At 51.8% G+C, this 24,406-nt stretch overlaps 1 protein-coding gene across 9 annotated transcripts in view; it reads left to right on the top strand.

Annotated features, from left to right (window-relative positions):
- Window positions 1-24,002, top strand: part of PACS2 (phosphofurin acidic cluster sorting protein 2) — a 78,496-nt gene extending 54,494 nt beyond the window's left edge. For all 9 annotated transcript variants that reach the window (XM_059478380.1, XM_059478377.1, XM_059478376.1 and 6 more), the window contains 7 exons: window positions 925-1,033; window positions 7,675-7,717; window positions 10,992-11,034; window positions 12,345-12,480; window positions 15,576-15,802; window positions 18,312-18,425; window positions 19,345-24,002. In XM_059478380.1, the coding sequence (XP_059334363.1) occupies window positions 925-1,033; window positions 7,675-7,717; window positions 10,992-11,034; window positions 12,345-12,480; window positions 15,576-15,802; window positions 18,312-18,425; window positions 19,345-19,463 (791 nt within the window). In that variant the 3' untranslated portion in view covers window positions 19,464-24,002. The remainder of the gene's footprint in view (window positions 1-924; window positions 1,034-7,674; window positions 7,718-10,991; window positions 11,035-12,344; window positions 12,481-15,575; window positions 15,803-18,311; window positions 18,426-19,344) is intronic.
- The last annotated feature ends 404 nt before the right edge of the window (window positions 24,003-24,406 follow it).

The raw sequence follows: 24,406 nt of genomic DNA, 5'->3' as shown, positions 1-24,406 counted from the left end.
CCTACCCTTGTGTGCCCCTCAGTCTTTTTGGCCAACTGAGCAGGGCCATGAGTTCATCAGAAACTCAGGTAACTCAGTGCTGGTGTAAGAGCAGCTCACCTGGGAGACATGGCCAGGCACTTTGTCCAGGCAGACACCTGCAGCCAAGGCATGAAATATCTAAAGCTGACTCTGGGCAGGGACAAAGAAAAGCTTTTAACAAATCTAAAAGACCCCAGATTTGGTCAGAAATGCTGAGTACAGATTCAGCTTTACTGTGCTCTGGGGTAGGCAGAGCTTCTTGTGCTAGGTATAGAGCTGGTGGGCACCACCAGCAGGTGGAGAACAGGGCTGGCAGGTCTGAGGGAGAACAGGGCTGGCAGTGGTCTGAGGGAGAACAGCACTGGCAGGTCTGAGGGAGAACAGGGCTGGCATGGTCTGAGGGAGGCCAGGGCTGGCATGGTCTGAGGGAGGCCAGGGCTGGCAGTGGTCTGAGGGAGGCCAGGGCTGGCAGTGGTCTGAGGGAGGCCAGGGCTGGCAGTGGTCTGAGGGAGGCCAGGGCTGGCAGTGGTCTGAGGGAGAACAGGGCTGGCAGGTCTGAGGGAGGCCAGGGCTGGCAGGTCTGAGGGAGGCCAGGGCTGGCAGTGGTCTGAGGGAGACCAGGGCTGGCAGGTCTGAGGGAGGCCAGGGCTGGCAGGTCTGAGGGAGAACAGGGCTGGCAGTGGTCTGAGGGAGAACAGGGCTGGCAGTGGTCTGAGGGAGAACAGGGCTGGCAGGTCTGAGGGAGAACAGGGCTGGCAGTGGTCTGAGGGAGAACAGGGCTGGCAGGTCTGAGGGAGGCCAGGGCTGGCAGATCTGAGGGAGGCCAGGGCTGGCAGATCTGAGGGAGGCCAGGGCTGGCATTGTGTGAGCAGTCATTGAATGCTTTTCCTGTGTTCTCTGCAGTTTCGGATGCGCCCGACGTCGTGTCCCGGATAACTCAGTACATAGCAGGGGCAAACTGTGCTCACCAGCTGCCCATTGCTGAAGCCATGCTGACCTACAAACAGAAGAGGTATGGCCCTTCCATCCTGCTGGCTCCCAGCACCAGCTGCTGCTTGAGAGCAAAGTGCTTTTCTCATGTTGTGCCAGCAGTCTGAAAACCGAACAGCAAAGGCCTTGGGAGGCTGCACCCAGCAGTGTGTCCCACTCAGGGAATCTACAGCAGCAGGGTTGCTTTAAGTGCAGAGATTCTGTTTTTTCAAGATGTAAGAGGTTTGGGGAAGTGCAGGATGGGGATGGACAGGTTTTATGTGCTTAGGTTCCAGAGATGTCTCACCACAGTGACCTTAGGTGTGTTAGACTGGACCTTGGCATTCTCCCACAGAGTATCTTCTGTGAGAGCTGACCTTTTTTACATTGGCATTTAGGGAACTAAGCCCCTTTCTTTTTGGAGTGTAAATAGCAGAGCTTCTTGCAGGAGAGACAAAATCCTTGTTGATTGGCAGTTGCAAGCTACCAGGACTCCTGCTGACATTCACCAGATTTCATTTCAGCTTCTCTTAAGGGATAAGCAGGAGGGAGGATTGGAGACTTAAAACAAGATTCAGGAGTAGGTAGGGCCTCCTGTGGCCATGGTCCAGGAGGAAGAGTAAGTGTCACTGAAAGGTAGAGAAGCACTGTTATCAAGGGACAGAGGAGAATGATAGATTTGAACTCAGCTGATGTGAGTTTCCTCAGTTAGGGACTAGCAACTCCCTATGAGACGTGGATGTTGTTAATTTTTAATTACTTCTGTTTGATTTTTCATTTTTGCTCCATTAACATCCATTATTAGTGTCTCCTTTGCCTAAGAATTGGGAGAAATTGAAAGTGTGCTTAGCATCACTTTTCCCCCTTCTTTTTGGAAATTCTCATAGTATATTGCTTTTGCACTCCTGTGGAATTCCTGTCTGCTCTCACATTACTATGCAGAAATGATTCAGTGAAATTTCACCCATTCTACATGTTTTTCCTGTATTTCCAGACTGACTAGTCAAGTAAAAGACACTAGTCTAGTCTCTTCATGTATTTGTGGACTTCTGTTAAAGTTAACATGATTATAAGGATGAAATTTAAAGAGCTACAGAGCACTTGAAGCTCTTGCCTTCAGTTCTGCATCTAGTTTTTGGTATGAAGACTTACTTTGGTTACCAGCAGGGAGCTCAAACACCCCAGTGCAGTGGGAATCCCTTCTGAGGCTGCCTGGTTCTTCCTCTGCACCCTTCAGGTGCTGGGTTCTGCACTGCTTTCCTCTGCCCCCTCCATCCTGTTACAGCTTCATTTGTGCCATTACAACACATTTAAAGATTTTGAGTTTCTAGTGTGTCCAGAAGGTCAATTCAGCACTTTGTTGGAAAACAGCTGAAATGTATTTGAGCTGTATCCCTCCTGGCAGTGTGCAGGACTGCTTTACCAGGCTGGTCTGATCCATTTAGATTCATAGTTTTCATTTAGGAGGTTATTGGGAAGAGAGATTGCTGAAACTCACAGTCAGACTCTGGCATAACCTGCAATCTCTCAGTATTTCTGTGTGTCTGCCTTAAAATAATTTCTGCTTTCAGGTCAGTGCCCTGTGAGCAAAGGAGAGTGAGTCAGAGGCTCTCACTGGAGCATGGGCAGTGTCTCCTGTGTGCTTTCCTTTAGGAATGGGGGTCCCTGTCACTGGCAGCAATTTAGGAAGGGTATTGTTAAAAACAGTACAGAAATTGTGTCTCCATTAGCACTATCTAAACAAATGTATCACTTTGTTGTAAGTATAATAACACATTTATCTTTTTCTTTGGTTGCTTGCTGAAAAGGAAAAAGAGCTTTCATTTTGATTTTACCATAAGGTATCAGTTCCTTTTAGGTTCCCTCTCCCAGCTCCTCTCTCTTTTCCCAGTGAACTGGTGGTTTCTGCCTTGTTTAACAGCTCCTGCAGGTCTGGGATGCACAGTTTGTGCTTTGGGTTGAATTCTGCTCACTGCTTTGAAACCATGGCATCTGCTGGCAGAATGCAGCATTGAAAGTGACTGCTGTGCCTTTGGACCACACATTTGGGCTCCCAGGATGTAGACTGAGTGGGAATGAAGGAGTTGGTCAGAGAGTAGGTTAGAGCAGTACAACATGGAGAAAGTGGATTTTTTTCCTTGCCTTTTCTAGATAGAGCATAGCTCCAGAAGGATCAGGATTGAGAAAAGGCTTTTCAGTTCCCCTCTGTTAGAGCTGGAGTGCTGTAGGTGGCACTCAGTGGCTCAGGGTGAGGATCAGCTGTGCAGTGTCTGAGTGCACACCAGCAAATCTCCTCCCTGTAATCAAAAATTTGAGGCCTAGTCTCTTACTGGCAGAGCACCCCAAACATATGGGACTTCTCTGAGCTTAAGAAAGAGAAGACAGATGTGTGCTGGCAGTGGAGCTGTGCTCTCTGAGCTGCCTCCAAACCCCCCATGCTCTGCAGGGTCCCTGATATGAATCATATGATTATTGGGCATTTTTTAGTTTGTACTCAGCACACAAAGTTACTGCAACTCCCTCCCCCTTGAGGCCAGAGGTGAATGGCTTCTCCAAGGCCAGCTTTCAAGGCAGTGGTCCAGGTAGAAACAAGCAGCACTACCTACAAATTCATTGCAAAAGAATTCTCCCAGAATCCTGGCATTTGCTCTGTTAAACAAGTCCTAGTGGTGCAAGGAAAGCCCAGCCAGTCTCTAGGATGTAGCTGTATGTGATGAGCTGCTTCACAACTCTCTTGCCAGCTGTCCCTGTTCTGACCCCGCTCTCTCCCCGTGCCCTTGTTCTGTTTGTCATGGCAAAGGTTGGCGCATGAACTGCCTGTGATGGACTGCAATGGTGCCAAAGCTTTGTCCTGGTCTTCTGCAGCACCTGCTGACCTTACCTGAAAGCACAGGGGCTGGCTGGGAGGAGGGGGGTTCTCAAAGGAAATGAAGTGCCATTGCAGCTCCTCTGAGTTACACTGGGTGACTGACTGTGTCTGTGAGCTCTGGGAGAAGCCCTGGTTGCTGAATTCTGAAGGAGCAGTGCAATCCAGGCAGCACCTGGGGAGCTGAGACCCTGGGGATGGGGTGGGCCTCTCACCACGAGGGGCATGTCACTGATGTGTCTCTGCATTGCTTTCTTGAAAGAAACCCTGTGGTGTCTGAGGCCTGAGAGTCAGCTCTCACAATTCCCAGTGCAGCTGGATTGCTGGGCTGGTGTCACCCACTGTAATTCAGTGCCCAGCACAGCTCATGCCCTGTGGCTTCTGGATAGCCCTTGCATGGATCTGGGGAGCAGCCTGGCTGTTGGAAATGGAAGCATTGCTCACTTGTCAGGGCAAGGGCTGGATCACTGCCTGCCTGGTTATGTGTTTACCAAAAGCTTTTGGGAGCACTTCCCAGCTCTTGCTCCCAGTTCCCTTGGATTGGAGGGCTCCTGGGCAGTAGGGAGCACAGATTACACTGATCCTGCCTGCTGTGTGTCTCAGAGGCCCTGCAGGGCAGTGGCTGAGCAGTCCAGGTCATTGCTCTGAGTGCTTCTCCTCAAACACACCCTGCAGCAGCTGCTGGACCTGAATCTGGCTGGCCAAGAGGGGCCTGGTCCCTCCTCTGGCTCAGCAGAGCTCATCTTACCTGCTGGTTACTGCAGGAAACTCCTTGGGCAGCTGCTGGAAATGCAACAGGAGTGCAGCAGAGGAGAGTCAAGGCTCGAGAAATGATGGATGTCCTGTTGGTTATGTCCAGCCCACCACAGGAAAGTGAAGATGCTGGAAAGGAGGTTTTTGGGAAGGCTGAGAGGAGACTCGTGTGATGTGTCACGAGGACCTGGTGTTGCTTTGTCCCTTGTTTGGTTTGGCCCTGGTGGAAGCAGGACAGTGTTAGCCAGCAGACAGCTGGAGTTGCCCAGGGGGCAGGACAGATTCCATTTCATAGGTGAGTGGTGGTGGTGGTACCTGGCCTGAAATGGCCCAGAGGCCTGACAGTCCTTCAGTGACAGAAGTCCTCTCTTTTCTGTTGCCTCCTTCAGGACTTGACTGGAATAAAGGTGGTGCCTGAGACCCTCCTGGTCACATCAATTACTGCTAAAAATCACAAACTTGGGCCACGTCTGACATTAAATTACAGCTGAGGTAGCAGGGCCTTCAGAAGCCTTGTGGGTAAAAAAAAAGAAAAAAAAAGCCTTGGGCATGTGGAGTTAACCCTCTGTGGAGTTAACCCTAGCTACCTTTCCAGAGTTGGGAGATATTTCAGTTGCAGGGCTGTGATAGGAGGAAGAATCAAAGCAGCTGTTACCGAGGTGAAAGGATTCTGAATTCATGTTTTGGGATCTTGAGTTCCTGAAGAACAAAAATTGGGAAGAGCATGAAGGAAGAAATGAAGAGCAAGCATGGTCTTCTCATCTTTTCTCTCATCCACAAGAAGAACAGCTGTTTTGATAAGCTGCATTTCCAGAGACTCATGTGCAAGAGCAGAGTTCCCAGGAGGATGTGTGACGGGACTAGGCTGGCTGAGCTGAAATCCAGCTGCATTGCTTCAGGAGCAGCCTGTGCATCGCTGTGGGCCCTGATAAATGGTGGCTGAAGCAACTGATGTATTTCACTGCAGTGGGAATCAGAGCTCTCAGGGGAACAAGAATGAGTTTTCTGCTGGAACTGGACATGGCTGGTTTGTTCAGAGCTCAGAGCAAAGCCATCAGTAGCTGAGAGATCACTGGGTGGCTGTGGTGCTTCTCTCTTGGTGAGTGGGGCTCACTTTCTGCCAGCCTCCAAATCCAGGGAGCTGAAGGAAAGAGAAGAGAGCTGAGCCTCTGTTCTGTGCCTCTCCCAACAGCTCTGTGGTTTTCTCCTTTCCCTTTGCAAACCTGGAGCTGGAAACGTCCTGTTTGTAGGAGATGTGTTTGCTGGGCCCTGCAGAGGTTTTTGCAAAGATGGGACCTTCCTGCCTTCCAGCACGGAATCAGGGACTTGGTCACTTTGTCCTGTGCTTGAGGAGAGCAGCGAGGGTGCAGTGCCTGAGGGTGTGAGGTACAAAGGGAGCAATGGCCCTGGCTTTTTCTTAAAGATGGATCAGCAGAGCTGAGCCAAAGCAAGAGGCTGTATGCAAAATCGTGCTCTGCTTTAGACCAGAGGGAATTCTGGCTGAGTCATGTTCACTGCAGTTTTATGACATCCTTTCCTTGGGGCTTAGAGGAAAGTGTCCAACCTGTTCTGATCGCACAGGTTAACAACGTTTGTGCATTTGGTGCATTTCTGATCTGTGCTGGAAACAGCATAGAAAGACCTGCAGTACTTATGCTACTCCCAGCTAAATTCTGGATGAAAGCAATGCTGGATGGATTTTTCTGACCACTGGGGGATGCACAGGAAGAGAAACATGAGAAGTCTGTGTTTGTGTGCTTCCTACCTGTTTCCTGTGCTCAGTCACTGAGAAATGTGTGTCTTGCCTGTGCAGTCACTTCCCTCTGCTGAGCTGTAGCTCCTCCAAACATGTGGATGTGCTCCTGTGGTCTTCTGCTCACCTCTGTTGCCACTGAAGGGAGCAATGGCTCTGCAGGCCCTTCTGGCCTGCCTTCCTCCTCGTCCATCTCTTCCTCCTCTTGTCTTTGCCCCCTAATTCCTGCTGGGTTTGACTGTGGCCTCATTGCCTTTCTTCACCCTCATCTTCCTGGCGGGGCCCAGAGCAGAGGGGCTCTCCAGATGTGTGTGGCGTTGTCTCCGGCTGTTTCTGGGGCTGGTGTGCCCTTGGCTGGGCTGGGCCCTGCTATGGCTGCGTGCCCGGTGCTGGGGCTGTGCCTGTGGAAGCTGCCGGCAGCAGGGAGGCCATGAGGGCGCGGCCATGAGGGCGCGGCCATGAGGGCGCGGCCATGAGGGCGCGGCCATGAGGGCGCGGCCATGAGGGCGCGGCCATGAGGGCGCGGCCATGAGGGCGCGGCCATGAGGGCGCGGCCATGAGGGCGCGGCCATGAGGGCGCGGCCATGAGGGCGCGGCCATGAGGGCGCGGCCATGAGGGCGCGGCCATGAGGGCGCGGCCGTGCCAGTGCTGCGGCAGTCATGGCAGGTCCCGGCTTGTAACGCGGCAGGGCCACGACTCGGGGGCGTGCCGGCCGTGGCACCCGGCTCCAAGGGGAAATGTGCCGGCCGTGGCACCCTGCTCCATGGGAGATGTGCCGGCCGTGGTACCCGGCTCCATGGGAGATGTGCCGGCTGTAGCACATGGCTCCATTGGAGATGTGTCCCATAGGAGATGTTCCGGCCGTGGCACCCGGCTCCAAGGGAGATGTGCCCCACAGGAGATGTGCCGGCCGTGGCACCCGGCTCCAAGGGGGTACACTGTGAGGCCGTGCGGGCACAGCGCCCCGGACTCCAGTCAGTAACACCCAGCGCTGTGTGTTGTGGTGGCACAGATCCGTTTCCTCGCAGTTGGAGGCCGTGTGTCTGTGGTGACTGCCACTGCCACGTCCAAGCATGTTTCTCTGTGGAGCGTGAGGGAGGGAGGAAGAGCCTTTCTGCCGTAGGCTGTGCTCCCCCCTAGGCCGTGCTCCTGCCGCCCCTGCAGGCTCCTGGTGCTGGCAGGGGCCTCGAGAGGAGGCTGGAGTGGCGCTTGCATCCTCTGTCCCTGCTGCATGCTGGAATGCCACCTATGCAGTGAGTATGGCGCGGGGTGGAGGCGAGCTGCTAACAACTCTCTTCTCTTTGCCTTTAGCCCCGACGAAGAATCTTCGCAGAAGTTCATTCCCTTTGTCGGGGTGAGTGTTGTCGTGGTGATGCTGTCTCAAGCAAGCTGGGATATGTTCTCAGGTGTTAACCCAAACTTACCAGGTTCCTGGAGTGGAGCAGAAGCCATTGGGTGCTATAAGGCAAATGATAGTGTGAAAATCTGTCTTATGGTTGGATGCAGCTGCCTGATATTTAAGCAAACTTCTAAGACACTTCAACAAACTACAGGGTGTATTTTACGTCTCAGACAGGAATGTGATGTGTCCCTGGAAACCTGATCATAGGGATGCTGTGCCTAGCATTGCTCTGGTTGATTGCTTTGGCCAAATTTGCTGTTTCACTGTGATTTCTCTGCATGCTTGTCACTGATGGTCTCCCATCCTCTTAGCATCCCATCTGTTCCTGGGAAGTTAAGAGTACATCCTGGCAGGAAGGCAATTTATACCCCTGTTATTTATTTGGGATAGTCCCTCGTTTTTCCCCCGTCCTTAAGTGTTCCCATCTGAGGTGCAGAGTGTCTGGACAGGGCCATGTTTGTTCTTCTGTCACTGTATTTCATGCACTGTGTGCTCTTTGCCTTTTGTAGCTCCCCTCCCCTTATTTGATCATCCTCTTCAATGCATTAAGTTTTAGGTGTAAAGTCATTGACCTGCAGCTAGAAGAAACCCCTTGGCTGCTCTTCAGCTCTGGGATCTCCTCTTCCCAGTTCCTGCTGCTGCCTTGCCCGCTGGCCTTGCTGTGCCTGCTCGGTGTGACCCTGACACGTCCCCTCTGTGTCCCCTCTGTGTCCCTCAGTGCATCAGAGCTCCTCTGAAATCCCTAGGCATTTAAAGAGCTTAGTCTCTCTTGCCCTCAGGCTGACCCTGCTTTCACTCTGTGTCTCCTCATAGTGAGAGTGTCTCTCTGCAGTATTCCTGAGATGACAATCTGCTTTTGTTTGTTGATGGGGAGAGGCCTTCTGCAAAGGCAGAGAGACACATCTCCCCAGTTTGTGCCCTGCTGATGAGCTTTGCTGGCAACTTGTATTTCCCACGAACTGCAATTTCTACTGAAGGACTGCTCTTACAAAACAGTTGTTTCACCTTTCCCACTAACATGGAAAGCCTAGAGGACTTGGAACATCCCAGACTGTTGTTGGGCTCTGCAAGCTTTTTTTTCGGGACTGATTTAGTCCTGTATTTTGTGCAAGCAAATGGGGCTCAGAGTGCTTATCCAGTTTCTCTGAAATGATTGTTGTTCTGACATTAGCAGTGCTTTTCCAGTCTGGATTTGGTTATGTGAAAGTGGTGGAATTGCTTTGGTGTGTACATACCATTGCCAGCCCCCCAAAAAACTTGCCTTGAAAGCACAGACTGACTTCCTGTGTCACTGGTGGTGAGGGTGAAATCAGTGCTGCTTGCTCCTGATTCTGAAGCATTCCTGACCCAGTGAAATCCCAATTGCAGGTGTCTCACAAAGTCTGAGGCTGGACATGAGCACTGAGGCTCTTCCCTTCAGCTGCAGCCTGCTCAGAGCTGTTGGACAAGGAAGAGAGGGAGCCAGTGACTTCTGGGTTTGCAGCTGATGTTGGCTGCACTTTTGGGGTGCAAAACCTGGTGTCCTGCAGCTGGACTGTGCAGTCTGTGCCCCAGAAATGGGCAGGGCAGTGCCATGCTGCTCAGCTGGGCTCAGAGTGGTGGGAGTGGAGCCTTGCAAGGGGCCAGGCTCAGGCTGCCTTGGGCTGACAGGCAGTGTCCAGGAGAGTTAACAGGATGTGCCTCTTCCTGGAGGGACAGTGGGCTGGCTGTGCAGCTTTCCTGGATGGAGGCCTGCTGGACCTGCAGTGTTCTCATGCCCCTCCTGAGTGGAGGGAAGGGAAAGTGTTTAACCTTGTGTTCCTGCCATGTGTCTGAACTTGAGCATCTTCAGTCAGCCAACCAGGAGGAAAAGGCCAGAAGAGATTTCCTGCCTGGCTTGCAGATCAAGGTGGCTGCAGGCAGTTTTCTGTGTGGCTGGTCCCTCCCCTAACCCTGCTCCCCTTGTTCACAGGCAGTGACAGTTTGTGGAACATCCTCTTGGTGTTTAACACATACAGCACAAATGCCTCCTCTCCCAAGCCAGTGAGCCCTCAGGGAGCCTGTGTACACACTGCTGAATTCATGGGGGCTTTTTCAAGACTGCATCTAATGAGAATCCACCAGAGAGCCTGACAACTCTCCAGGATCTACTGTTGAGCATATATCTCCCTGCCCCCTAAACTCTGCAAAGCATTTTGCTTCTAAGAATTAACTTTTTTTTTTTCCTTTTTGTTTTTGGACCCTGTATTACAGAAATGTGCTCCCTAGAGATGTGATCCAGACATGGTCATGTCTGAAATTATTGAACTTCTGTTTTCAAACCACACAGCCTGTGTGTCATCAGTGCTCATTCTAAAGCAGTTTTTATTGACCTGAGCTCCCTTGGCAGCTCTCTCCCATTTGTCAGCATTTGTGTAGGGTAGACATTAGCCCTGGAGACAAGTTTCTTAAGGACCTTAAAAAGGCTCTCTTCTCTGCAGTGTTAAGAGTGATGATCCCTGTGTACCATGGCAGATTATCACTGCAGAAGGCCTCTGCTTTTATATCACCAAGGGCCACTTTATCTTTCTAGGCATAGTGTGTTCTTGGGAGTTTGTTTGCAGCATGTTCTGTTCCACAAGCTATTGCCAGTGACATTTGTCATTAATCTTGGTGTACCAGCTGGTGACTGGCCACACACGTTTGTGCCCTTATTACAGTGTGATCTGGATCCTTCTGACCTGTCCATGTGGTGGTTTGTCCCTGTCTGCCTCCAGAGGCTTTGCTAGGGGCTTTATCTTCTTTGTTGGACACTTCCCTTGTTTAGAGAATGGATAACTCTGATCAGAAGCTGTTCTTTGTTGCTTCTGTGGTTTCCTCACAAACCCCAGCTATGCTGCAAGTGGAAGTGGCTGCTCCTGAGCAGTGGAAGCAGCATGTCTGTAATCAGCAGGTGCATCAGAGCAGTGCTGAAGGGATATTTCTGACCCTTCTCCTCCCTGTAGCTGATGGCTGCAGAGCTGGGCAGGTATGTGACAGCCCTGTAGGGTCTGTGCTGTCCCTTGTGTGGGTCAGGGCAGGGCCGTGAGCTGGCACTGCTTGGCTGGACATTGCCAGGACCTGCCTGGCTCTCAGAGGACTCCTGAACTACTCTGACTGCAGGGACAGTGCCTTGGGGAGTGCAGAGATGAGCTCAGGGCTGGGGTTTGGGTTCCTCAAGTTCAGGGAGCTCTTGTTTGATAGAGCTCTTCTGTTTTGCCCCCTTTAGGTGGTGAAGGTTGGAATAGTGGAACAATCTTCTGCAACATCAGGTAAGGACCATCCTGTGAGTGCTTTCTGTGTGCTGCAGCAAGGCAGCCTGACCTCACAGGCTGGGCAGACTCCTCCATCACTGATGCCTTGGAGCTGGGAGGTGGAGTTGGATTTTATTAGCTCCCAGTGGTTTGTCTGCAGAAAGAGAGCCTTCTCTCTTGGGAGAGGCCCTTTTTTCTTTGTTACTTTACATGGAGCTTCAGGCCAGCTGAAATTCCCACACCTACATCCAGGGAAGCTCTACTCTCATGTTTGTGCAAACACCATTTTTCTAATGTTGTCAGTGGGGTGGATTCACTGTTACACTTGTTTGAGGTTCCTGCTTCAGCCTGAGGAGGCAGTTCATAAGAAGTTCATGCCTGTCTCCCTGCAGTGGGCTCAATTCCTGAATGAAATTGATCTCAATGCCTGGGAACTTCAGGGTGGGCAACATTTTAGGCCCATTTATTTTTTACTGGGGGAGTGCAAAGCTGATATGCAGAAGAACACTGTCTGCTTACACACACAGACATGGAGTGGTGCTGTTTTGTCAATGTGAACTTATTTTTTCCCTCCAAATGCACAGGACTGTTGTTTTCCTTGTGTTGGGATTGTTTCTTGTTTTGCTTCACTGTCAAACCCAGATTCATGTGGCTTGGGTGACACACAGGATTGTGCATGGAGGCTGCCCTTCTGTGGGTCACTCCTTGCTGCCACAGTGCTCCCACCATCCCAAAGGGCCAGCAGGAAGGGGATGAGCCCTTGGTTGTGGAGGGTGGAGGCAGATGGAAGGGGGAGATCCCAGTGGTTGCCCAGAGGTGCTGGATTCCAGGAGTGGTGCTGCCCTGCAGTGGTTGCAGGGGGAGATTCCCTGTAGGAAGGAGATCAGTGGGCTGGGCTGTGGCTGTGCTGGAGGCTCAGAGTCAGCTGGGAGCAAACCCTGGAGAGCAGATGCCAAAGGAGGAGCCCCAGGAGTGTCAGTGTCTGTGCAGGAGGCTCAGAATCAGCTGGGAGCAAACCCTGTAGAGCAGATGCCAATGGAGCAGCCCCAGGAGTGTCAGTGTCTGTGCAGGAGGCTCAGAATCAGCTGGGAGCAAACCCTGGAGAGCAGATGCCAAAGGAGTGTCAGTGTCTGTGCCTGCCTTGGACCCAGACACACAGAGCCCCTCAGAAGTGTGGAGCCAGTCAGAACTGATGGGCCAGCTGACCTCTGGATTGAATCTGAGCAAAACCTGTGCAGCAGGAGCGTGGACAGGGAGATTGAGCTTTATGCCAGTGTTGTGTGCTGTGAGACAAACCCAGACAAACAGTTTGGCTTCCTTTTTTTAAGGTGACTCTGATGACGCAGCTCCCTCAAGTTCCGTTGTCCTCTCTTCCACCCCGCCTTCCGTGTCTCCTGCTGTGAAAGAAGCCTCCCCCACGCCCCCTTCCTCACCATCTGTTACAGGCAGCTTCTCCTCCCCAAGGTAAACCATGTTTTGTCTCCTTACAGCTCCATTGGTTGGCTTATCTGGCATACACGTGGCTGAGAACTCCAGAGGAAAACCAGTAGTTCTTCCTTCATCCCTAGCAAAGGAAGTTGTGACCTTTCTCCTTCACATCTTTTGCCTCTGGAGTGACTGTGTCCTTGCTGAGGCTGCCAGGGGGCTGGGGAGGGCAGGGGGGATTTTACACTTAGGGGGAAGGCTGCATGTCTCAAGAGCAGGATTCTCTTGGGAAGATATGTATTCAAAAAAATTACTGACTCTTACTACATGTGGGTGCCAGACGAATCCCTCATGATTGTTGTGTTTGTAAAGGCCAAGTGAGTGGAAGGTGACTCTGTGAGGGTAATGCTGGCAGTTGTAAGGTGGAACTGCAGCTCCTATTCACGTGTGTGCCTGAAAGCACATCTGAACAGCAAGGGGATTGCTCCTACAGGTAATACTGAGCTCTGGTTTAGCTGAAAATTTTAGGGGTGAAGGGAGAAAACCCTTAGAAAGCTGCCAGTAAGACTTGGCCTGGCCAGGACTCTTCATTTTGTTGCTGCACAAAACATTGGTGTAGCTGTCTGACACTCTGAGTGCAGCTCTGATACTCAGAGGCACTTCATGAAGTTCCCCTTGATTTTGTTAACTCCCCTGAGCCTCTAAGGGAACATAGCAGCAGTCTTGTGAGAAGGGGAAACTAGAAACATTTGAACTCTGCAGTTGAGGAGAGGAGAGGAAAATGATAAACCACTCGAGGTGTGCAAAGTCGGGAGGGGTTGGGTTTGTAGAGAGTGGCAGAGCACTGGGACAGGTGCCCAGGGAGGTTGTGGAGTCTCTCTCTCTCTCTGGGGACATCCCAAAGCCACCTGGCTGCATCCCTGCATCACCTGCTCCAGGTGGCCCTGCCTTGGCAGGGGGATTGGACTGGGTCACCTCTAGGGGTCTCTTCCCCAGCAGTTCTGGCGTTCTCTGAAGCTGTGGCACAACAGCTGGGGGCACACAGTGACACTGCAAGAGCTCAGTTAAAAGGGAGAGAGGAAGGGACCACATCTGCCCCTGCTGCTTCCGTGGCAGCAGCATCAGCAGGTCAAAGAGGGGTCAGACAGATTCACAGACAGCAGATCCATTAATGGCTACTAAAGGATGGTTCAGGGACCTCCTCTCTAGCATCCCCAGTTGTCAGGCTGTGGAAGTGCCAGGGCATGCTCTGAGGCTGGGCTGATGTGCTCTGCCTAAGCACCATCCCCTGCTGTGCCTGCTGGGGACAGAATGGGACCTTTCATCCCACTCCAGGGTGTCCTGCAGTGACCGTTAACCTCTGACCTCTTAGAGTGGCTGAAGAGTTCCCTTTGAACAGGAGGCAATGGAGATGTGACAGTGCCAGTTTAGGTGCCCAGCCCTGGAAGGTGTTAGTGCCCATTCACCTGTGCCAGGGCCCAGTTCCCAGGCCCCTCCTGGTGTGTCCCTGTGCTTGGGTGGCAGGAGAGCCCCTGTGCCCCAGCAGCAGCTGCCTGGCAGTGCAGGGAGAGAGAGCTGGGGGCTGGCCAGGCTCCAGGGAGCAGAGCTGAATTTTTGTGTGTGAGCTTTGTGTGTGGGTTTTCCAAAGGTGGAAGTAGTTTGGAAACTGGTGACCCCAAGAGCATGGAATATTAAAGCTGTGAGCCATGGATGTGATAAATCTGAACCTGATACCCCAGCTCTAGGAATCTGGTACTTTTTGGTTTCATGCTGTGTGGCAAAATCATCAAGAAATGAGGAATTGCAGGTTCAACATTGTTCCATCTCCCCTGATCTCTAAGTGACAGCACAGGGGGTGGAGGGTGTAAAACTGAATGATTGAGCCATGTGTTTAACTGGGAAGGGAACATAAAATCTTGCTTGGGCCTGGTGAATATTGGGATGCTTTGTCTTTATGACTGAGTTGAGAAATGTGATGCAAAGGAGATTTGCAACTCAATCAAAGCATCATCCTTAAAGAATCTCACTTCTGAGTATTGCCCTGAGAACCAAAACCCTGGTTTTAGTCATCAAAGATGAACTCTGCTTTGCAGTCTGACTTTTAGCTGAATAAATGGCAAAGAAAAGGAAATGAGAGGACTGTAGGGATGGGGTGTCCTTGTTTTACCTTGAGTTCCTTATTAGATGGGTGGTGCAGAGGAATGCATATTTCATTCAAGATCACAGATTTATCTTCCTTAACAACTGCCATTTCTCAAACTGGGGACACAGACTAGTAGATAAATTTAGGTTTTTGTCTAGTACTTGTGTATTATTCAACGCTGGTTGTCACTGTGTAGGAAGAAGTATAGGCTGTCACTTGTAGGTCTGCTCCCCTCAGGGTTATCAGTGAGAGGCAGGGGCAGGAAAGGGCTGGAGCTTCCCAGGCTGCTCATCTTACCTTTGCTGTCTCAGGAAAGGGCTGGCAGCAGGTTTTGGTGATGCACAGCTGCTACCACATGATGCAAGGAGTTGTCAACAAGAGAGCATATCCTGAAATCTGCTGTTGTTTAGCAGACATCACAGGGCTGGCAGAACGTTTTTTTTTCCAGCAGTGGAATTCCCCAGCAAGTGGCAAGGCTTGGGGAGAGGCAGTTGCAAGAAGCAAGTCAGAGAGACTGGGAATTGAGTGCCTGATGTTGAGGGACCTGCCAAGTGCTTGTTCACCCCAGCTGAGAGTTGGTTTTGGCAGTGCTGTGCCTGGACAGAGTCACTCATCAGTGCTCAGGGGGCAGCAGCAAGGTGCTTACAGCCTCTTTTCCCTCTCAAAGGTGAAGTAATCTGGGCCACCTCAGGAGCTGCCTTTGCTTCTGTGTCACAGGGGGAAGTGCTTGTGTGCTTCTTTTCCCACTGCTCGCCCTCGTGACTGCAGCAGGTCAGCTTGTCTCAGCTCACTGAGGTTCTGTGCAGTGGGACCCAGCTGCATCTCTCAGGGGTGTCTTCTTGGGCTTCTGTACTTGCAGAGTCTCACTATGAAATGTCACTGCCTGACTGCCCAAAGAGCCAGCAGTTTATCCTCTGACCAGCAATGCAGCCACTCTGACAGAGCCCTGCTGAGAGGCACGCAGGAATTACCACCTCCTCTTGTTTCCCAGCCAGGGCCTCGGTGCTGAGCTGATGGGCCTGCAGGTGGATTACTGGATTGCAGCTCCACCCGTGGACAGGAAGAGAGACCCAGAGAAGAAGGACCCCTCCACCACCAAAAACACACTGAAATGCACTTTCCGGTCCCTGCAGGTCAGCAGGCTCCCCGCCAGCGGCGAGATCGCCACCACGCCAACCATGTCCATGACTGTGGTGACAAAGGAGAAGAACAAGAAAGGTGAGGCGTCCTTCTGTCCCTGTCATATTTCCTGAAAAATCCCCAGAATTTCTTCTCCTGAGAAGCTTCAGAAAAGAATGAAAACAATAATTATCTGATTGCTTCTGCTGTGTTTGCTGCTTTGGAATGTGGTCTGGAGATCATTTACCAACAGGTGCCTGTTTAATTGGTTTCCTGTGAATTGTTTTTACTTAATGACCAATCACCATCAGCTGTGTCAGACTCTGAGGAGTCAGTCACGAGTTTTTATTATACATTCTTGTTAAGCCTTCTGTCTGTATCCTTCTCTTGCTTTAGAATAGTTTTAGTATAGTATAGTATAATATTATATATAATACAATAGGATATGATATATTATATATTATATATTATATAATATTATATATTATATATTATATATTATATATTATATATTATATATTATATATTATATATTATATATTATATATTATATATTATAATATCAGCCTTCTGAGAACATGGAGTCAGATTCCTCATCTCTCCCCTCGTCCTGGGGACGTCACAAACTCAACATCCTTCTGTCCCTGTGCTGCTGCTCCAGGGCTGCCTGACTTGTCAGTGCTGGATTGCAGCACCTCAGTCCTATTTTTACCCCCAAAATCCAAATCAGTTGCTGAGGAGTGGCTGTGTGAAGTGACAGGGTTTGGAAGGGTGGTTGCTCTGCGTGAGGTGAAAAGGGGATGTGTTCACCCTGGTGGCTGAAGTTAAAAGATGGTATAGCCCAAAAGGGCAAAGGTGGGGACGGAGCAAGGACATGCCTGGACAGTTTCCCTGTGTTCCTTGGGAGCCTGCTGGTGCTGTGTTGGGATATTGGATTAGATAAGAGGCAGCTCGTGCCCCAGCACCAGTGAGGGTAAATGAGCCCCTCCTTTCTGGCAGTGTGCTGGAAACTTGGGATAACTTTACTGTCTGGGATGGTATCCCCATCCTATGAGCCTTTAGCTCCAAAGAGCCACAGAGAATGAAAGAGGCATGTAAGGGGAAACAAAAGCACAGAAAGTATCTCAGATCCTTGTGAGGTGACAAAACAGGAGTACCCCTGAAGTGGAGTGTGGGGCCTCCCTTTCTCCTCCTGCACCCACCCCACAAGAGCCAGTGAGGGCATTCAGAACCTGGAGCAAAGTCCTGGGAGGAGCAGCTGAACTGGGGGTGTTCAGCCCACAGAAAAGGAGGCTCAGGGTGACCTTATCACTCTCTACCTGAAAGGAGATTGGAGCAAGGTGGCAGTCAGTCTCTTGTCCCAGGTAATGAGAGACAGGGCATGAGGAAGTAGCCTCAAGGTTTGCCAGGGGAGATTTAGATTAGCTATTAGGAAAAATTTCTTCACCAAAAGGGTTGTGAAGCCCCAAAAGGGGCTGCCCACCATCCCCCCATGCTTGGAGGTATTTAAAAGATGTATACATGTGGCACTTGGGGACGTGGTTTAGGGATGCAGTTGGCAGTGTTAGATTAGCAGTTCAATTCAATGACCCTGGAGATCTTTTCCAACCTCAGTAATTCCATGATTTTATAATTCTTATGCTTTTGCACAGAATGCTTTGTGGGTCAAAAGGAAGTAGAAGATAAATGCTCTCCTGATCTTAAACTTGTGGCTTCATTTTCTCAAACCAAACTAACAAAATGGCATTTTGAATGTTGTCAGCGATTTTGTGTTTGCTCCTGGCCTTGGTAATGTGAAACATTTTAGAAATTGAAAACAGCTCTGCAACAAATTATTTTCAAGGAAGCACAAGGCAGTTCTGCATTTATAGTTTGCCTGCCAGTAGTTGTCCTTCACAACCTCCTCTGCCTGTGGGCCTGGGAGTCACTCCTGGTGGACTCTGAGGGAAGGCTGCCAGGGCCTCCTGGGCTGCAGGACATCGGTGCACAGCCCTGCAGCCAGGTCAGTGCCAGGCCAGCACAGCTGTGGTGCTGAGCTGCCAGCCCTGGTGGTCCCCTTTGGGAGTGTCCTGCAGCTGGGACAGTCCTGAGACACTCCAAACGTTCTACCCTGGGGTGGCCCAGCCTGCAGCAGAGGTGTTCAACAGCACCAGCTTTTGTGAAATCAGTTTGTACATCTTTGCTCGTGCATTTGGACAGTTTTTGGGGAGCTGGACCCTTTTTCAGTTCTCCTTATGACTTCCCTCCCCACCAGCTGCCCCCATTTTGTAATCCCTCCTGCTCTCCAGGCTGTGTTGAGCAGTGCAGCAGGCCTGGCACTGCAGATGCAAATGTTTTCCCTGTATGGTGTCCCAACAGAGGGCCCAGCTCATGCCCTTTGGGATCAGGATTATGAGCTGGGAAGGCTTCACAAAGAGACATTTAGGAATAAGATGCTCATGTGCATCAGTGATGGTGCTCAGCACTGACAGACTCCTGCCAAAAAGGGAGGACCTTGGGAGTAAGAATTGTCAGACAGGAATGTTTAAATGCAAAAGCTCAAACAAGAATCAGTGCAGCTCCTGTGAGTGGCACAGATTGACCTTGTGCCGGTTTGCTTTTCTTCCAGTGATGTTTTTGCCCAAGAAAACAAAGGACAAGGAGGTTGAGTCAAAGAGCCAGTGTATTGAAGGAATCAGCAGGCTGATTTGCACAGCCAAACATCAGCAGAACATGCTGCGTGGTGAGTGCATCCCTCTGGGTGCTGGGGCAAGGCTCACATGCTGGGATTGTCCTCCAGGCAAAGGGCTGGGCTGGTGGCCTGCCCTGTGCCCTGAGCCAGCGTGGTGGGGATATTTCTGGGGAATGGGCTTCGGTGTGCCCAGCATGGGGAAGGCTTTAACAGGTCTGGGATGTGGGAAAATCCTCCTTTAGCTGGCTCTGAGTCAGTGCTCTGCATGAGGACAAGGGTTGGACAGGGCTCCATTCCCCTCTCTGTCATCCCCTGCTTCTCTTGCACATCTGGTGCAAGTGTTGTTGGTGGCAGGTGGTGACATTGTGGCTGCCCCTCCAGGCAGGACACTGGCACATGCTCATGCCACAGCCATATATGCATCTTGTAGACAGACCTGGAGTGTCTGTCAGTGGAGCTGGGCATCCAGGAGCAAAAATACCCCTGTAGCCTGTTCAGTTAGTCATCCCCAACAGAGATACCTGCTTGGGTCACCTCCTTCATTCTGGCCTGGTCCCTGGCAGGCATGAGGGGCGCTCACAGGACATGTGTCACCTCTCTGGGACACCTGGGTGTCCTGGTGAGAGTGCCAGTGAGGAGAGACTGATGTCCGTCTCTGTAAGAGCGCATTTGCCCAAAAAAGATGATGAGGTGTGCTGAGGAAATCTGAGAAGCAGGATCAGGTGACACTGCAATCAGCAGTGTGGGGAGCTCTGGTGTCAGTGAGTGATGCTGGAACAACAACCTGAGCTCTTCTCCCCAAACCTGGTGTGCTCCTTTCTCCCTGTGAGTGCAGCTGAGTGGGGCAGAGCAGCTGAGCGTGGCCAGGCTCCCTCTGCCGACTGCAGGGGAGTTCTGGCAGAGCTGCCTCAGGCTGCCCACTTCCCCTCAGCATTTCCTAACTCTGCTCTCCTTTCACCCTCCCCTGCAGTCCTGATCGACGGCGTGGAGTGGAACGACGTCAAGTTCTTTCAGCTGGCGGCACAGTGGTCCTCTCATGTCAAGCACTTTCCCATCTGCATATTTGGACACTCCAAATCCAACTTCTAGCTGTGCTCGGCGCAGGGACCTTCTGCCCATCCCGAGGACTGCACACCAGGAGCCAGGAATTGCGTGCCAACTCTGACTCGCGTCGCTCTGCCCTCTCCTGCAGAATTAATTACAGATGTGCTTGGATTACTTTGGAATTACTTTTTTCTATTAACTCTTAAGTTTACTACAAAGGAAGGAAACCCCTTTAAACAAAGGCAAAAAAACAAACCAACCAACCAACAAACCAGTCTTAAATATAGATGTGCTGACAACGTGAAGTTGTGGGGCAGTTGGCAGGAGCAGGCAACCTGCCCAAGAACACCTACCACTTACAAGCAGATAGCTGAGTAACTGCACTGCTTATTAACCTGAGACCTCATTGGTGTGAGTGGGCTGGGGGAGCCGTGGATCAGCTCAAACAGATTTGCAGAAGTTCGTGTGTGTTCCATGAGTTTGGCTCCCACTCTGTATTTCTAGGAGAAAAGGATGGCCAGTCTTTCTTCCTGCTGCCAAAGGATGAGAGATCAGCGAGTCTGGAGGGAGTTCAGCTGTCTGGTGTGGAAAACAAAGCCACTTGCAGAGTTAGGGAGGTCTGGAGAGGAGATCCCCTTCAGAGCATGAAGCCTGCCATAGGGAGAGGCAGGTGTTGGTGCTGAAGCGATGCCTGAGGAGGGTTGGGCAGGAATAGGAATTAGGGAATCACTAAGTATAAGGAAACTCCCGTGTCCCAGGTCTGTGACAATGACCAAACCTGGCCAGTCTCTGTGTTCCCCAGCTGGCTGTGCTGCTGAGGGGCACCACGTCAGTGGGGTCGCTGCTATTACATACTCACACCGATTATTTACCTGTCAATAAAACCTCGTCCAGCCTCGAAAGGGAAAGGATTTTTTTCAACAGCTGCAGATTTTTTTTTAATGCTTTCTAAAAAAAATAAAATAAAAACAAAAAATAACAGGAAAAATATTAATTTGCCAAAAAAACCCCACAAACCCAGGAAGATGAGCCGTTGTCTGTGGAGTGATGCATCACTGTAGTGGCTGGACTGGGAGCCAGGCAGGCATTCTGTGTGTCCAGCTGCCTTCCTGCCCATGTGTCACACTGCACACCTGGGGTGGCACAGGCTGCTCTGTCAGGTGCTGGCTGGGGTATGGGGAGCAGGGTGTTGTTGCAGTGTGGAAGAACAGACAACTCTGGCATTTCAGGCTAAGGGACTGAAATTTCTGATGGGCCCTTTTGGGTCCCCCCTTGTGGGTAAGCCAGGCTCTGTGAGCATTTCCAGAAGGCACTTTTCTGAGGGCAGTGATGCTTTTCAACTCTTTTCTTTTTTTTTCTTTTCTCCCTGAACCCTTACCCTTGGGTTTCCAAAGGCGTGGGGAGCCTGTTTTGCTCTGCACAGCAGGTCCTGCTCTGCCTGGGGACCAGCTGGCTCCCAGGGCAGGTACTGGTGGTGTGCTGCTGGCAGGGAGCTTCTGAGGTGAGAGCTGCATCTTGTGCCTGTCACAGCTTGGGCTGCTTCACCAGCTGATGTTGTGGAACCTTTCCCAGCACAAGGGCACCCTCCATGGCCAGGGGAGGTGGCCAAATCAGCAGGGAGGAGGACACTGTCCCCAGCCTGGTGGCACGCTGCTGGGTAGGACACATTGTCTAGCTGCAATACTGTGTTCCTCCTGCCTGCTGTGGGCTGGCTCCTGGCTGTGGCAGAAGCTGGGCTGTAGGGGGATGTTGTTGTGTCCCTCAGCTGATGTTTTTGGGTGACCTGAGCTGATGCTCTGGGGCTGTACAGCGTTGCCTAGCAGCGGCAGCGTGGGAGAGGGTGTATAAGCACATCACATCTTTATCGAGGCTGTTGCATCAAAAAAAAGCTTTGTAAAAGGAGATTAGTCAGTGTGTGATTTCTCCCTCGAATCTCACACTGGTGTGACAAGGGTGATTGGGCTGGGTTCCAGCTGTGTGCAGCCTGGGCAGCTCTGGTGGTGCTGCTGCAGAGGTGGGTTGGACTGACTGACTGACTGCAATAACTTTGTTTACTGGGGGGTGAGGGGAGAACCATCACTGTGCTCCTCTTTGTATTTCAACCTACTGTAAAGAAGAAATCTGGTAGCTAGGACAGGGTTTCCAGAGTCCTGCCTATCAAATGTGTGTTGCCCTGCTGTACTCTGTGTGTGTGTGTGTATGTGTGAGAGAAACACTTCTGCTCGTTGCATTTCATGTTGGTTTGTGTTTTGTTCTGACTTTATACGAGCAAATTCATCGGGAGCCTCTCTGTGCACCTGAGGGCTTGATTTCCCCTGTGTGGAAAGCTGTTGTTGCTCTGAACTGTGTCTTCCATGCAAGAAAACATCCTGACTCCTCAGCCTTGTTATCCCAAAGGGAGTCCAGCATGGCAGGCTGGGCCTGCCTGTGGGCAGCTGTGTGCCCAGGGGTGGCTGTGGTGTTTCCTGGCCCTGGAGGCAAGGGCTGGCATGCAAATTTGGTGGCACAGCTCTGATCAGGTTGTTGTGCCTCTGTTGTTTCTCCTGTGGAGCCACTTTGTGCAGCTGTTTCTGTCCCTGTCTGGAGTGGAAACAGTTTTCTGTCTCTAAGAAAAAAGAGTGTCAAAGCACATGGCTCAGACTGCTTTGGGAAGGAGCTTTAGATCTGGTCCCATGAATGAGTCACTGATCTCAGGTTTCCCAGCTTCCCCACAGTTTCTGGGGAAGCTTCTTTCTGGGAGTGAGCTCCACTGACCTGAAGGATCACCACTGTGGGATGAGGAGAAGTTTCTGGGGCAGCAGAGGGCCCGTGCCTGCAGAGCTGTGCCAGCCTGTGGGGTTGGGTGGTCGTGGCCGTGTCAGTGAGTGCAGAAGGATGGCTCAGAGCAGAGAGCTCTGTGTTCAGCTCTGGAGAGTTTGGGCAGGGAAGGTACATTTCAAATGAAGAAACTCAGGGGGGCTATCTCCCTCATGCTTGCTTTGGAGCTGTGTGGCCTGACAGCAAAGGCAGGGCCTGGGCTGGGCAGCACCTGAGTGGTTCTCTAGCCAGGAGGTGCTTTGAAGGTGGTGTCCCCTGGTGTGTCCCTTTCTCTGTGTCCCAGAGCCCACCCCAGCCCCCTCAGGGCCGGTGTCTCCTGCCCCTCTGGCTGTGGCTTCTCGGAGCTCTGGTTTCTGTTCCGGCTGCTGTGGGCCAGGCCCCCGGCTGGCTCTGGCTCAGGGTGAGCTCTGGGAGGGGCTGGCTCCGTGCTGAGCTGACCTAGTTTAGCAGCTCCGGAGAGCAGATGAAAGATGGAAGGGGTTTGTGGCATCGTGTTGCACCCTGAGCGCTTCCTGCTCCTCTGGCTTGAGTTTCCTGGAGACAAAGGCTGGGCTCCAGCCCTGCCAGTGCTCAGCCAGGGCTGGCTCTTCTCGGTGTCAGGGACATCTTGTGTGGCTGTTCCAGCTCCGTGCTGCAGTTCCCATCCAGCCCAATTGTCACTTCCCGTGGCAGCGGTGACTGCAGAGCCCTCCTGAATTACACATGACTTCGGGGAGACCCGTGGTCTCTTTGGCTGTGTGTTGCCGCTTTAGTTAGAACAGGAGATAAAGCTTGTGGCTTTATCCTGCAGAGAGGGCAGGGGTAGGTGGCTGGAAGGTTTCTGGGGCTGAGGAGATGTGCTTGTTTGCTTTCCACCATCACACTCAGCCAGGAACCACACTGCCCTGTGCTTAACCTGTGATTGCAGCAACGTCATGCTTCTCACCAGCCGCGTGTGCTGGCAGGAGCACTGGAGAGCCAGGACAGAGGATATTGCCCCTGGAATCTCCAAAGTTAAGAGGGAAATCATGTCAAGAGGCAGCAGAACCAGTGGTCTTTTTCTGCTGCTTGGTGTGCTAAGGTTTTGGGAAACTGGGATTAGGACAGTGGGGCCATGCTGCTGTAAAGGGCTTGGGACCCTGGAGCCTTCTGGAAGTTAGGTTGGATGGGTCTGTCCCCTTGATCTCAGCAGATATTTGAGTGGTGGCATTTTAATGTAGCACTCTCTCTGGGCTTAACCTGACAGGAGAAGGCCAGAAATGAGCAGCAGCATCTCCTGGAGGTTTCCTGGAGCCTCTTCAATGGTATTCTCATGGGAGATGTTCCTGGCAGGGCTGGCTCCTGCAGGAAGGATCACTCTGGTGCTTTGGGACAGACTGGGGCAGAAGGGGACGTGCCAACTTGCGAAGCAGCAGGTTGCTGGTTTCCTTTAGGAAGAGGGCCACTGTTCTGGGGCCACATCCAGCCAGCTGCTGGCTGCAGCCCTGGCTGGGCAGTGGCTGGAGCGTGGCCTGCCTGGCTGTGGACGTGCCCCAGCCATGGGAAGCGCCTGAATCCCGGGGCTGCGTGCCACCAGGCTTGTCCGGCGTGAGAGGGGACGTTACCACTGTGTAGATTCCCGAGCTGTCCATCTGTTTCATTGTTGTATTGTTTGGGTTCTAGGGTTGTTTTTTATGAAGACAGATTAAATGTAAATAGCCTTTTTTTTGGAACAAACTGCAACGTGCTCGACCTCGTCAACTATTTTATGGTACTAATGCAACACTAATAAAACTGGACATGAAAGCACACACCCATCCCCTGAGTCGTCTCTCAGCAGGGGCTGCTCTGGCATGCCCGGGGCACTTGTTTGCAGGAGGAAACAGCAGCATGGCTTTCTGCCCTGGGGGTTCTCTTGTGTTATTTATCCAGCTGCCACTTCCAGGGCAGAGCTGGTGGATTGGCACGTCCTTCCCAGCACCGAGCCCTCCCGTAGTTTTTGCAGCCCTGCTGCTCTCCCAGCTGCCTCCTCTCCCAGAAGGATCTGCTCACACCTCCTGCAGCTCTCCTGGACATGACAGCCCTCTCCAGCACTCAGTCCTCACCTCTGCACAGCAGGGAAGGACCAGGCTGGTGCTTGTTTCTCATCTGGGGGCTGCATTGGATGGACACGGTGGTGTTGGGGTACCAAGGGGAGCCTGAAGCTGTGTGTG

The sequence above is a fragment of the Ammospiza nelsoni genome, chromosome 9, assembly GCF_027579445.1.
Source record: "Ammospiza nelsoni isolate bAmmNel1 chromosome 9, bAmmNel1.pri, whole genome shotgun sequence".
Lineage (NCBI taxonomy): Eukaryota > Metazoa > Chordata > Aves > Passeriformes > Passerellidae > Ammospiza > Ammospiza nelsoni.
Note: the sequence above shows the minus strand (reverse complement) of the source record. Positions and strands in the feature narration are given on the sequence as shown.